The sequence below is a fragment of the Tenrec ecaudatus genome, chromosome 16 (genome assembly GCF_050624435.1).
Source record: "Tenrec ecaudatus isolate mTenEca1 chromosome 16, mTenEca1.hap1, whole genome shotgun sequence".
NCBI lineage: Eukaryota > Metazoa > Chordata > Mammalia > Afrosoricida > Tenrecidae > Tenrec > Tenrec ecaudatus.
Window position 1 is genome coordinate 31109831 of NC_134545.1, and position 14122 is coordinate 31123952.

Consider the following 14122-nt stretch of genomic DNA (forward strand, 5'->3'; position numbering starts at 1 on the left):
TCCCTTTCCTCCCCTTTCTGCAGCTTGGCCCCTGAGTCCCCATCTCCGGACAGCAGTGTTCCATCCACATGGAGGCAGCCACTCAGCAGCCACTGGTCCTCCTTGTCATCCCAGACAGAGGCTACCTCAGCCAGGGACCTAAATGATGGCTCTAGGGACCAGCAGAGTACCGGTGTGGGCCACTCTAGCACCGACCTGGACTCCACTGATGGGAAGGAGGGGCCATCCCTGCTGGACGCCTGCCCACCCCAGAGAGTAGATGACTTCTCCTTTATCGATGTAAGTTGGGCCAGAAACTGGGCTTGTTCTCCTAAATATTGATGACTCTGTTAGCTTACATCATGGAAGGTGATTGCATTGTATTACATGGCATTCATCATGGGAGGTAACATGCATTACATTGCGGAAGATAATTATATTATGCTTTATTTTATTATAGTGCATTCTGGAAAGTGCGTTCCATTCCATCCCATCATATTACATTCTATTATATCATATTCAATACATTACAGCACTTTATTTTCATCACAGTATATATAGAATATGATTATATTACATCATGGAAACTGATTATATTACATTATAGAAAGGTGATTATATTACATTATATTATGGAATATAATTATATTACATTTCAGTATGAAAGGACATTAAATTACATCCAGTGTATTACCTCATATTATGCTCTATTATGATTACGTATATTACAGAAAGTAATGATATCATATTACCTTACATTACCTTATGGAAGGTAATCACATCACACGTCACATTACCTTACATTATGGGAGGACATGACATGGCATGACATGACATGACATGATGGAACAGCAGCTCATTCAATATTTGGCCAAACTACTGGGAACCACATTCTACCCATATTACCATACAAGTGAACCATCACGGGGATTTTAGGTAGGGCCGCAGGGCTGTTGCCCTTTCTCCGTGCTGGGTGTGTGCAGGGCGTGCGCTGGGTGTATGGCTGCTCTCATAGACAAGGTCTTCTATTGGGATCTTCGAAAACATCATCGGCCCTCCTTTGCTCACCGTGACTGCCCTCTAGGATAGCTAAGAGTGAGTGGTGTGACATAGCAGTCCAGTTTCTCGCCCTCCATCTGTGTCATAGATTATTTTGGGTATAGGAAAGAGCTGGGTGACAGCCTCTGAGCCTGAGAGCTCATTTGTGAATATAATGAGGTACCCAAAAAACCCTGAATCCCTCCCCCTAAAGCTATGTGTTTAATTTTTTTTTTTTTTAACAAAACAACCTTATCACCTTCCAAGTACTCTCCATTATACTTAATACATTTGCCAAATCTGTGATCCCATTCTTGGAAACATTTTTCAAACTCATCTGATTGGATGGCTGACAGCATCTCCCTCGTTTTTTTTTTTTTCTTCACCTCTTCTGCACGTCAAATCGCTGTCCTTTCAACTCCCTCTTCATTTTCACAAACAAAAAGAAGTTGCACGGAGTGTGGTCAGGTAAGTAAGGTGTGTGGGGCAAGAGAGGCATGTTGAAGTTTTTTTTTTTTTTTGCCAAAAACTGGTGCACTGAGATGGCTGCATGAGCAGGTGCATTGTCGTGGTTGCGAAACCAGTGCCCTGCCTGCCACAAATCGGGCCTTTTTTGTCACACACTGTTACGCAATGTTTTCAGAACCTCTAAATAGAAAAAAAGCTTGGTTTACATTCTGACCTGGTGGAGCGAACTCCAAATGCACTCTACGTCAACATTGTCACCTGCTTGGGAAGTTGATGGCCTTCCCCAGAATGAGGTTTGTCATCAATCAACATTTCACCTGTTTTGAAACGAGAAAACTACTCTGTCCTTGTAAGCTGTGCTTGACATAGCAACAGTTTCTGCGACAATTTCCCCGAGCAGGAAACAAAATATCCTAGCCACACGCTATTCTCTGAAATCAGCCATCACAAGAAACGAGGTTCAAGTGAAACTGGCTTCATGAAAAAATTCACTGTGACCAGAGAGAACTTTCCCAGGTGATGCCACTGGGTGCACTAACTCAAAGCGAGTTGCTCGAAGGTCAGTGCTCAGCCAGCAGGGAAAATGCATGCTATGAAAGCTCTGCCCAGAGGAGTTTTTTTCACTTTTTTTGGGGGGGTGCCCCTCATAAACCAAAGTTGAGTCTACTCTAGCTCACCTCATCACTTTCTGTAATGTAATACAATCAACTTCCACAATATAATATGCTGTCCTTACTTCCCTTTATGTCACATAACATAATCATCTTCCATAATGTTGTGTACCAGAATAGAACTGTGCTTTATAGGGTTTTCAGTGACTGATATTTTGTGAGTAGATTGGTGCCTTTCTTCCATAGGCACTTCTGAGTAGCCTTGAACCTCCAACTTATCAGTTAGTATCCAGGTACCTTAACAAATGACATCATCAGGGACTCCAAAACCAGTTGCTGTTGAGTTGATTCCAACAACTCGAGGATACCTCAGTGTGTGTTCAAGTGACCACTCTGGTTTGTTGGACCATTGGGTCCTTGCAACCAGCCCACATGGCATGTTTCATGGAGAAACTTAGGATGTTTGGGTCATTATGAAAATGGTGGAAATGTCAGCCCACAATACTATCCTATGTATCAATGAGGCCATGCCCACCTTTCATGGATGAAGTCCTAACTGGGGTGCTACCCTCATTTGATGGTCTCTTTGCTGTTTTTCATCTTCCTACTCTGCTGTCCTCAAAGCACACCTCAGTCCTCGACTCAAGCGCTCTCAAGACCCGGGTGCAGCTCAGCAAGAGAAGCCGTCGCCGGGCCCCCATCTCTCACTCCCTGCGACGCAGCAGGCTCAGCGAATCAGAGAGCAGGTCCCCTTTGGAGGAGGAGGTTGACAGCACATGGATGTTCAAGGACTCAACAGGTATTCCACGCTCACTCCACTCCATGGATATCACACTGAACACTGGCTGGGCCGTAGGTTAAACACTGGGAGAAACTTCCTGACTCAGAGGGCTTTAGGACACCAGAATCATATAGGAAAGTATAATTTCTCACTTCATAGAGATTATCAGAAATTAGGATGAAAGGAAAGGGATAGCATGAATTGGGCTCTTTGGGTAGAAAGGAAGGAAGCGTAATAGGCTTTGACAGTGTCTGCATCTTATCTTTCTGGAAATCACCCTGATACTTGTTTTATGTTTGTTTGCTGAAAGCTCAATTCATTTATGATACACCTTCAAAAACATCTCTAATAAAATACTCAAGACTGTACTCGGGATAATATTGGCTGCGTCCCATATAAAAATCTGAACTGAGTCTTAAAGAACAGATAGGAATTAGCCAGGGAAAGGTATTTGGGGCATTCTGGTTAACAGCGCCAAAGAGGAGGCAGAGGTACAGAAAGAGCATTCTGTGTGCTCCAGTGTTGCTTGAGCTGGCCTCGTCCTGGGGGGAAGGCGTGAAGGACCATGGTGTTTGCCAAGGGATTGGACCTCATCTGTTGATGGCGGAGAGCCATAGAAGAAGCAGCCACCATGTTCTAGGATTTTTTAATAAAACAAACTTTTTAGTTGTCCTGTAGGTCAAAGTTTTCAGAGCAAACCTGTTTCCCGTTTGATAGTTTGTATGCAGAGGGTTGTACGACATTAGTTGAATTTTCCCATACTAGGTCAACACTCTCTCCTTTCCACCCCAGGCTCCCCATTTCCTTTCATCAGAACTTCTTCCCCTTCCTGCCTTCTCATTGTTGCTTTTGGGGGAGCGTCTCTTCCATCTTGTACAATTTGTTGTCCTAAGGATCAAGCTCCACTCAAGGACCACCTTGGCTGGAAGGTGATCACTGGGAGTGGCTTCCGTGTCAGGTGAGGAGGGTGTGTCTTTGGGCATAGCCTCCAGGGTTCCTCCAATCTCTGTCAGACCCATCGGTCCGGCTGTGTGATTAACTGGATTTTTAGTTCTCCAGTCTTCTCTTGTGTAGTCCCGGGCCGTCTAGGGTGGTGCTCCCAGTCAGTGAGGTGGAGTGTGCAGGGAGCCAGCCAGCAGGCTGGTCTGAGTCTGTGAAACGGGACAGTGATGTGTCCGGGCAGGGCTGCTGTGGGGACCACATGTGCCAAGTCCCAGGCCCCCAGTAAAGTCTCAGTAAACAACAGCTCTGTGACATCAGTTCCCTTTTCTTTGTAACAGAAGAGAAATCCCCCAGGAGAGATGAGGAGGAAGAGGAAGAAGAGGAACCACCCAGGGCTGAGAGGACATCTGTCAGCCACCTGCAAAGGATGCCAGCCTTCCTGGGCATGGACCCGGCAGTGCTCAAGGTACTGGACCAAGAGCTCAGAGCAGATCTTGCTTGGTGGGCTCCAACTCTTGGCAACCCCATGCCCACCAATAGGGTGGAACATTGCCCTCACTGTCCTCTTGATCAGTTGCCCACTGAGACACATAGGTTTCCATTGGCTGTTTTGTTTTACATGTAGATCATCAGCCCTTTCTTCCTACTATCTCAGTCCAGAAGCCCTGCCGAAACCTGTCCAACATTGTAGTAACCCCCACGCCTCCACTTGACAGATGGGCGGTGCCTGCACTGGCCAGGAATTGATCCCATGTCTCCTACAGGGCAGGCAAGAAGGCCACCACTACACCACACTGCCATATACAAAAAGCAAGCTTCAAAAAGCTCATGGGGGAAGTTCCTTTTCATTTAATTTTTTCCTCCTGAGCTTTTTGTGGCTTCCTGTTTGTATCCAAACCAGACTCACTGGCATCAAGTCAATTCCAGCTCATAGCAGCCCTATAGGACAGGGCAGCTTCTGAGGCTGTAACTCTTTATGGGAGCAGACAGCCTCATCTCTCTCCTGCAGGAGGAGTAGGAGGGTTCAAACCACTGACTTTTTGGTTAGCAGCCAACCACTTCTCCCCCTGTGCCACCAGGACTCCTGATACATATGATGGTTTCCAAACGTTTGTGGAAACATTCTCTTTTCATTCCATTTCTTCCCAAACTTTTTGAAGCCCCTTATATATGGAGATGTGTGTATATATAGAGAAAGAAGCCCCAGTTGATACATTGGATTAAGTGTTGGATTGTTCCCCAAAGAGTCATCGGTTCAAACGCACCAGTCCCTTCTTGGGAGAAAGACGAAGCTGTTGACCCCTGTGAGACCTGACAGTCTTGGGAACCTTAGGGAGCAGTTTGACTCTGTCCTCTAGATTACTGTTAGTCAGAATCGACTTGGTGGTAATGGACTTGCGTTTAAGTGTGTGTGTGTGTGTGTGTGTGTGTGTGTGTATAGAGAGAAAGAAGACAGAATTGTCTTCATTTTTGTTCTCAAACCTTTCAAGTGATTTGGTAAGACCCAGCCCACCGTCATTCTGGAGGGCCAGTGGCTTTACTTAAGGTCCACTGATTAATCACATATAATGCTGTCACGGCAGCATCCAGATTACTTCCTGACCAAACAAGTGGACTTGATAGCCTAGTCAAGTTTGCACTTGAAACTGGCCTTGCCACCATCCAAGAGCTAGTGCTCCTCCCCGCTGCTGTGTCCCCAGGGAGAAGCTAGTGGGCAGCCCATTGGAGACATGGGGATGGCTGCCTTCTCCGTCCGGAGACGGCATGTCACGTGCCAAGAGCACAAGGCATGGCTTTGCAGCCAAAGTGGATGGTGGTTCTGGGTGGTGTGGGTTTTCGGGGCTGGTTACTGCTTGACCTTATTGGTCAAAGATAGCTGCTTGGGGTACAAGTCCTGACCCCAGATGTTCTCATATGCTGAAGTCAGGCAGAGAGTCACCCCCAACCTACCCAGCTCCCTCTTTTATGCCAGGGTCCCTCCAGACACTGGGGGCCTGCAGCTTTCTAGGCTCCCCTGTGATGGCTGGCTGCCTCCCCAGACCCACATCATCCACAAACTTGGCTCCCTCTCTTCTCAGGCTCAACTACACAAGCGGCAGGAGGTGGACAGCGCTGGCAAGAGCCTGCCTTGCACCCCCCAGCCCAAGATGCCCAAGTCCCCATTCCAGCCTGGAGTGCTGGGTAGCCGCGTCCTGCCCTCTAGTGCTGACAAGGACGAGAGGTGAGGGGTCTGCTCCTAAATCCTCTCCTTCTTCAGTAGCAGCTTGGTTCAAAAGAGCTCTCAGTACTTGGGTAGCTGAAGCAGAGATAGGGAAAGGTGGCCAGGGGTCAGGCCAACTGGCCTCAGTTCTCTCTTCCTCCCTCGTAGCACCCACTCAGAAACCCAGGGATCTGCCCCAGCACTCTCAAGAACTTCTGGGGAAACTGAGGCACGCTCCATCTTTTTGTCTATTAGGGAAATGGCTTTGTCCTGGAGGGGTGGGGGTGGGTCACTGCCAGGGTGGACCAGGTATCAGCCCATGTAGCCACCCTCAGGGAGCCCCTGCTCCATGCCAGGTTGCGGTCCTACCTGCCTGGCTCTCAGTCTGGGGTCATTCCAGCAGCCGAGTCCTCCTGACCATCCAGGGAACCGACAGGAAAGAAAGGCTTCTGATGGTGTACGGAATATGATGCCAGGAGGGAGGAACAAGGGGAGGGAGGAGTGAAAACTGTGGTGGGAATGGGGGTGGTGGGGTGGTGAGACTTCAGGGCCCCTGCTTAAGGAGGACCCGAGGAAGATTCCCCAATATAAACCTCTCAGTGGGGGTACCTGGCCTAGGACCATAGAGGTGAAGATCTCAAGCCCCCACAGAACTGAGTCCCACCCCCCACCCCCAGAAGTGCCCTCAGGAGGCTGCTGGCCAGCTTCTGGGCCCTACTCGCTGGAGATATTCAAGTACCCAGACCTCGAGACCTCAGTGGAGTTGTGTGTGGCAGCATTTCTGTTCCACTGCAGAGGGGTTTGGTTCGGTTGTGTGTGTGTGGGGGGGTGAGAAGGGGGTGTTGAGGGAGTAGAGTCATTCATTCTAGGGTGGGTAAGGCATGCAAACTCGTCCTGGCGGGGTGAACCTGCGCTTGCGTCAGGCCCTGAGTCAGCCTCCTCTTTGAGTCGGCTTCTCATCCACCTATTGCCTTTGCTGATAGTGCCCCCTGCCTGGGTAAGGAGCAGGGAGAACCAGGCACCCTGAGCCTGGTTCTCCCCAAGGGTCCCCCAGCTGACCTGGGCTTAACTCTTTGGCTCTGTGGTTTCAGATCGGAGGAGACCTCCCTGCAATGGCTGAAGGAACTAAAGTCCAAGAAGAGGCAGAGCCTGTATGAGAATCAAGCTTGATAAGGTACCAAGGTCCTGGGGGTGGGGCCTGGAGGGATCCTAGAGCCGGGGCCCAGAAGGCCCTGTGGCACCTGCCAGAGAGGTAATTAGCAAGAGGCAAAGATTGAGGGACCGATTCTTCCGCCCGCGTGAACGAAGGCTGCCCAAAGGGGCCAGCGAGGTGGGTGGCCCTCTGTTTCCATTCAGGGGAACCAAACTCAACAGAGCCGGACAACTTGCGGTTGCTAGATCCTGTCGAGCCAGTTCTGTGATTCACAAAGACTCATGATGTACACGGAACCAAATGCTGCCCAGCCCTGCGCCATCCTCTCCCTGCTTGTGACGTTGGAGTCCATGGTGGCAGCCGTTGTGTCCCTCCATCTCATCGAGGGTCTTCCTCTCTTTCTCTGATCCTCTCTGCTTTACCAAGCACAATGCCCGCCTCCAGGGACTGGCCCTTCCTGACAACACATGGGACTAAGTCTTGCCACCCTCTTTTCTTTTTTAAATCTTTTTATTGGGGCTCATAAGGCTCTTATCACAGTCTGTACATACATCAATTGAGCAAAGCACCCTTATACATTCGTTGCACTCGTCATTCTCATAATTCACCTTCCACTTGGGTTCCTGGAATCAGCTCGGTTTCCCTTTTTTTCCCCCGCCCCCCTCCCTCCCCGATCCCACCCCTGGTCCCTTGATAGTTTATAAATAATTATTATATCTTATCTTACACTCCCAGGCGTCTCCCCTCACCCGCCTCCCCCTTGCCCATCTCCCAGAGAGGAGGTTATACATAGATCTCCGAGATCGGTTCTCCCTTTCTACACCCCCTTCCCTCCTGGTGTCGCCACTCCCACCACTGGTGTTGAGGGGTTCGTCTGTCCTAGATTCCCTGTGCCTCCAGATCCCCACTGCACTGCTGTACATCCTCTGGTATAACCAGGTCCACAAGGTAGAATTGGGGTCATGATGATTGGGAGGGGAGGAAGTGTTCAGGAACTAGAGGAAGGTTTTTAGTTTCATTGTTGCTACACTGAACCCTGAGTGACCCATCTCTTCCCTACTACCCCTCTGTCTACAGATGGGCATTGGGTCCCCATCATGCACTCCCCCTCTTTCACGGTGATGTGATTCTCACCACCACCCCACCTTTGTTGTTGGAGACCTGGTCTCCTCTGCCCTTCACGATCAGCTATGTTGGTGTTCTGCTTCCATGTGGGCTTGGTTGCTTCTGGGCTAGATGGCCGCTTGTTTGCTTTCAAGCCTTTAAGTCCCCAGATGCTATATCTCTCAGTAGCCGGCCACCCTCTTTTCTAAGGAGCATTCTGGCTGACCTTCTTCTGAGACAGAAATGCTTGTTTTTCTGACAGTCCATGATATCTTTCCACCGTTCCAGATTTGGTCAAAGGCATCCATTCAGCTCTCTTCTTCCTTATTCATTGTCTGGCTCTCACATGTCTGTAGTAGCAAAATGGTTAAGTTCTTGACTGCTAACTGAAAGGATGGCAGTTCAAATTCACCTGACACACCAAAGAAAAAGTGATGGCAGTGGCTTCTGCCAAGATTATGCCCCTGGAGCCCTGGGGAGCCATGGGGTCCTTATAAGATGGTCTTCATGAAACGCAGCTTGGGGTGGGTGGGAGGTGCCCCAGCAGGGAGAGCCAGTCTTCTGGTATAGCGGAGCCCTGGTGGCACAGCAGTGGGGCACTTGGTTGCTGACTAGAAGATTTGTGGTGGGAATCCACTGGCTGCGCTGTGGGAGAACGATGGGCTTTCTGCTTCCACCAAGAGTGACAGTCTCAGAAATGTACAGGGCGGTGCTACTCTGTGTGTGTGTGTGTGTGTGTGTGTGTGTGTGTGTGCGTGCTAGGAAGTGGCATGGACTTGATGGCAGTGAGTTTGTTTACTATACCCATACATGTATTCATCTCATTTGTGCCTCCAAAAAGCCTTTTGGGGAAACTGAGGCTCAAAATGGGGACTGAAACCCTGAGTGTCATGCTCATCCTTGATTTAGGTTCCCCAAACCTTGTTCAAAACAACAACTTTCCTGTTTTGGGTTTATTCATGTCAGATAGGCCTGTCTCAAGATAGGGAGCCACATGTTCCCACTGTTGACCTCAGAATTCTCTCTCTTGTCCAGGTCAGGGACATCGCCCTCACCTAATCCACAGAAGCCTTAACTGTTGGACCCTGAAGACGATACCATGCATCAGTCCCTTCCTGCATACTGGTCGTGTGCTGGGGCCTACTGGCAGGGTGGAGGCCACTGTCCAGTGTCCTCCACCCCCCACAGGAGCAGGGAAAGAGGACACTGTTCTGCAGCACAGCTTCAGGCCGGAATAAAGCCCCACTGCCAGAAATGGCCCTGATGGAGATGTGGGTTTGGGTACAATGATGGGCATTTCAACTTCACACTCCAACACCTTCAACGACTGCAGGACCTGTGGGGAGCCGAGCATTTTCCTGGGTTCTTTTAAACATATCCCTTCTCACACACCCCACCCTCACCCCCACTCCAGGACTGGTCTTTCTTGGAAGGATGGTTCCCTGAGCCCCTCTCTGCCCATGCATGGACACACCCGATTGCTAAGCACCCCTCCTTCTGCTGGGCATGGCCATCCTTTCCAAGGTCTGTCTACTTCACTGTCTCCATCTCCTTGGCTTGTCTCAGAGGGCCACAAAACCTAGCCAGTGTGCTTGAACTCGTGACACTGTTTTATTGTTCAGCGATGGCAGGAGAGAGATGTGTGTGTGTGTGTGTGTGTGTGGGGGGGGAGGCATTGTTTTGAGGCCTCTGGTCTCCCAGATGGTTCAGTTTTTAACCCATGGTTTGACTGGACCCCAGAGGGCAGACCTCTACCACTCACATGCTCACCCCTCCACCCGAGAATGACTCTTTGTTCTCCAGTTTTGTTCTGGGCACCACCTGGGCTGCTGGTGAAGAGGGTCTTCATGTGAGTGGACACATCCATGGGGGACTTTGTTTCATTTCCCCTCTCTCCACCCCAGCTCCACTCAACCAAATGTTTCTCTATCCCCCACTCTCCAACTCCTCCCAAGCAAATGCTTTTCTGTTCTCCTCTGTTTCACCCAACCAACTGAGAAGCTTCCCTACTTCCCAGCTCCACCCAACTGAATATTGTTGGTTTCAGTACCAGCAGGAAGGATTGCCCCAAAAGCCGCTCTCTAGAGTGATGTGCCCTGACCAGAAGCTCCAAGCTGGAGGGCTGGGTGTCGGGTGGTGAAGGATGTGACTCACCTTGACTTTTCTTTCCTTGCCATCTCTAAGCACATCCCTAGGATATTTTGGGCCTTGGGGACTCCCGCTCAACACTTGCCTCCTCCCCTCTCAGTTCCCAGGCTCCCACAGGTGTCCAGGTGGGTCTGCCTGGACCCTGCCACACCTGAAGTTGCCATAAACTCAGTGCCAACCTGGCCTGGGAGACCTCCTAGAGCAGTGGTTCTCAACCTGTGGTTTCTACCCCTTTGGGGGTCGAACGATCCTTTCACAGGGGTCGCCTGATTCGTAACAGTAGCAAAATTACATTTACGAAGTAGCAATGAAAATACTTTTATGGTTGGGGGTCACCACAATACGAGGGACTGAATTAAAGGGTCGTGGCATTAGGAAGGCTGATAACCACTGTTCTAGAGGGTGGGGATCTGTAAGGTTTACAGGGCAGCTAGGATGGCTGGGGGCCTGGATATGCTAAAGGTTCTGGCCACAGATTATGGTTACTGGGTGGGAGAGGCACCTGCCCTGCCTTCCCAATGGAAAAAGGTCTTTCTTGGTCAATTCCATGATTTCCAAATAGTGTCAAAGGATCTGTCTTCCTCTCCATGACCAGCTCCCCATGTTTTCATATGTCTCCTCTCTCCTTCCTGTCTCTTCTTTGAAGGGGAGGCAGGGTGGAAAAGGCAAAGTCCTGGTCCCCGAGAAGGGCTTGTGATTCAGCACCATGGATAGAGGGGCCACCCCCAACCCCCACCTAGAGCCCTATAGGCTTTATTTTGCCACAGAGGCAGTTTTTGGAGCTTGTCTGAGGCTCAACCTTTGGCAGACTGATACCTGGTGGCTTTTTGAAGCCTGTTGTCTGTTTGGGGGGGGGCGGGGACTAAGGAAAGGGTGATGCACTAATGTCCTTGTGTGTTCCTGGAACCCTCTCTGGAAGCCCATCTTCTTGGAAACTAAGCGGGGTATGCCTTAATCATTCCTGTGCAAGCGACTCCCCCGCTCCCTTCTCCTCCCTGGTTTCCTGACTGGGGTGTGCTACCCGAATGCAGACAGCCCTCTCTCCTCTTCTCCCTCTCCTGCTCTCTGTGCACATCAGCATTTTGACTGCTGGTCTTTTGATACATCATGATCGCTCCCCATACTCCCTCCCAGTAGGCCTCCTTCATCAAGGTCCTTTTGCCTAACAAACCAGAGGTGGTTGGCCTATGACACTCCAGGGCAATACCTCAAAACAAAAAACGTGGTGGTGGTGGTGGTGATGTGTGTGTGTGTGTGTGTGTGTGTGTGTGATTTGACTCTGTTTCAAGCAGTGAAATCCTACTGAGAGCAAAGTCTCATGGTATGGGCGTGGTTGGATACTGACCTGCCTCAGGTGGTTGTTGTGGATTCAGGGAAGGAACAGTAGGATGGGGTGTGGTGGGCAAGTCAAGCCATCTGTTTTCAGAAAGGTGTGTTTTTCATTGTGTGTGCCAGGAGGCTGGCCTCAGGGTCCAGGGATACAAACCTGAGTCCCTGATGTCACAACCCACTGAAAGCTTAGAGTGACCCCTGGTGGGCTTTCCCTAGAAGAGGTCTCAGCTGCCCCAGCCCAGTGCTGACATCCCCTTAGCCAATTCATGCATTTCCGCCTGCTCCCAGGAAGCCCCAGACCAACATCATCAAAAAGCTGAAAGTCCACTCTGGGCCTGAGCCCAGGCTTGATTCGATTCGGGGAGGGCCAGGCCTGCAGAGGAGGAAGACAGGAGGTGAAGGTTCCCAGATCTGCCCCTCTGACCCCTCCCACAAGGCCCGGCCCTTACTCCAGAACTACGTAAATCAGTGACTCCCAATGAGCTTGGCCAGGGCTGGTGAGACAGGAAGAAGACGCTAGCTATTGGAGCGCTCCAGTTGAGATGTTTCAGTCACGGCAGGTCACTGTGTCCCCAGCCCCCTCTTCCCACACCAGGCAGGGAAACATAGTCCCACAACATCAGGGGACACAGTTGAGTGGGAGGGGGAGGGGTGGCCAAGCAGGCAAGGCCCACTTCTCATCTGCAATGGAACTTTCCCTGAGTTTGAACACGACTCCACTCCACCCGGGCCCACCCCACACTGATGGAGATGGAGCCCAACCTCCGTACTATGCAGCGGCTGGGATCAACCCCCTGGAGCTTTGGACAGCATAAAATCACCTAGAAGGCAGGTTGGTTTGAGTGGGCTACCTGTGCCCCTCTGCCCACCCCAAGGTCTTCCCACTTTTATCTCTGTCCACACCAGGGATGTGGGTGGGACTGGGCCGTGACCTCACTCATTCTGCTGGATAATGCCAGTCTGAGGTTTCTAGCAAATCCACTTTGTAAACTGGCTCCCTCATCCTCTCCCCCTTAGCCTCCCAGTACCTCTTTCTAAAACAATCACACTCCACACCAGCAGCTGACACTTGATTGACAATCCCCGCTGGTGTTGTGTCTGCTCAGGATGAAGCCTCTCCATGGTCTAGCTCTACATTGCCTTACAGACCCTGCCCATTGGGTCCATAGAAGTAAATCTGGGGGTGACCGGCATGACTTTGGCTGTCCCATTTCCTAGAACCTTGCAAGCCCTTGGACTGTCCAGATAAGGATGCTTTGTAAGATGGGGGAGGGGAGTGGGTCAGTTGGAAAGGGAGAGATATTGGATATCTATTTTCCCTGACTTTTCTTCTGTGGCGTTCCTGCAGTTGCCTTATGAATTCAGCAGATACAGGAGTTCTGAGCAGAAGGCTGGGTCAGGTTGAGGTGCAGTGCACTTTACCCCAGTCCAGAAAACACCTCTCATTGTGTGGGCAATCCCCATCTGAAACCTGTATTTTTTAATGTTCAAGAAGAGACAGAGTTTCCCGGACCTCACAGAATATCAAATGTCGACAAGGCCTTTTTATATTTTCTACTTGTAAAGTGGTTTCATAGAGACAGACACACAGGCAGCCTACTGGTCAGCTGCATGGAAAGAGACATCCCTTGCACGTCCAAAGATGTTGCCTTCAGATGAGGACATGAAAAATAAAGCTTTGATGCAAGTTGTGTTGGAGAAGTTGATGTGTCCTGGTGTGTCACTCTCCCAGTCCATGGGCCCTTGCCCATCACCCACTGGCCAAGTTGTACCCTTGTCTGGCTGGGCAGCGGGATGGGGAGCAGGAATTCTGGGAGAGGAAGTCGGGCCATCGGGGATGCATAGCGGGGTTGGTATCTGTGTCCACTCACTTCCTGGCTAGGTGAAATTTGAATGGAAAATGGGGAGGATGATATGAGTTAAGCACCCAGCTGCCACTTATAGCCCACCAGGGACACCTCAGAAGAAAGACCCAGTGATCCAGAAATATCCACCATCCGGGACCCTCTGGCTTTTGATAGTACTTGGTACCAATTGGGGGAGCCAGGGATGTTGCTACATGGTCTGAGACAGTGGACAGCAAAGACTTGCCCGCTTTAAATGTCCCTAGGAGTAAGGCTGAGAAGCCGGGGTTAAGGGGGCCTGCATAAATGCTCAGCACCCTAGTCCTGGGGACCCCTCAGGGTCCAGTGGGAGGGGTCACAGCAGCTAATACCCTCCCTTCTTCCTTCTTAGACCCCCAACAGCTGACCTCTTCATCCCAAGTTAAGGGGCAGAAACCAATTCTGTTCTCTGTGACCTTCAACAGGGTATATAAGGTGCCCTGGTGGCAGAGAGGTCAAATGCTTAAGTCTGCTAACCAAAAG

At 50.4% G+C, this 14122-nt stretch overlaps 1 protein-coding gene across 3 annotated transcripts in view; it reads left to right on the top strand.

The window, feature by feature from the left end:
- The window catches only part of KIAA1671 (KIAA1671 ortholog), a 188934-nt gene extending 175485 nt beyond the window's left edge, over positions 1-13449 (top strand). For all 3 annotated transcript variants that reach the window (XM_075533727.1, XM_075533728.1, XM_075533729.1), the window contains 6 exons: positions 24-279; positions 2721-2895; positions 4158-4285; positions 5898-6040; positions 7111-7193; positions 9312-13449. In XM_075533727.1, the coding sequence (XP_075389842.1) occupies positions 24-279; positions 2721-2895; positions 4158-4285; positions 5898-6040; positions 7111-7189 (781 nt within the window). In that variant the 3' untranslated portion in view covers positions 7190-7193; positions 9312-13449. The remainder of the gene's footprint in view (positions 1-23; positions 280-2720; positions 2896-4157; positions 4286-5897; positions 6041-7110; positions 7194-9311) is intronic.
- Positions 13450-14122: the final 673 nt, after the last annotated feature.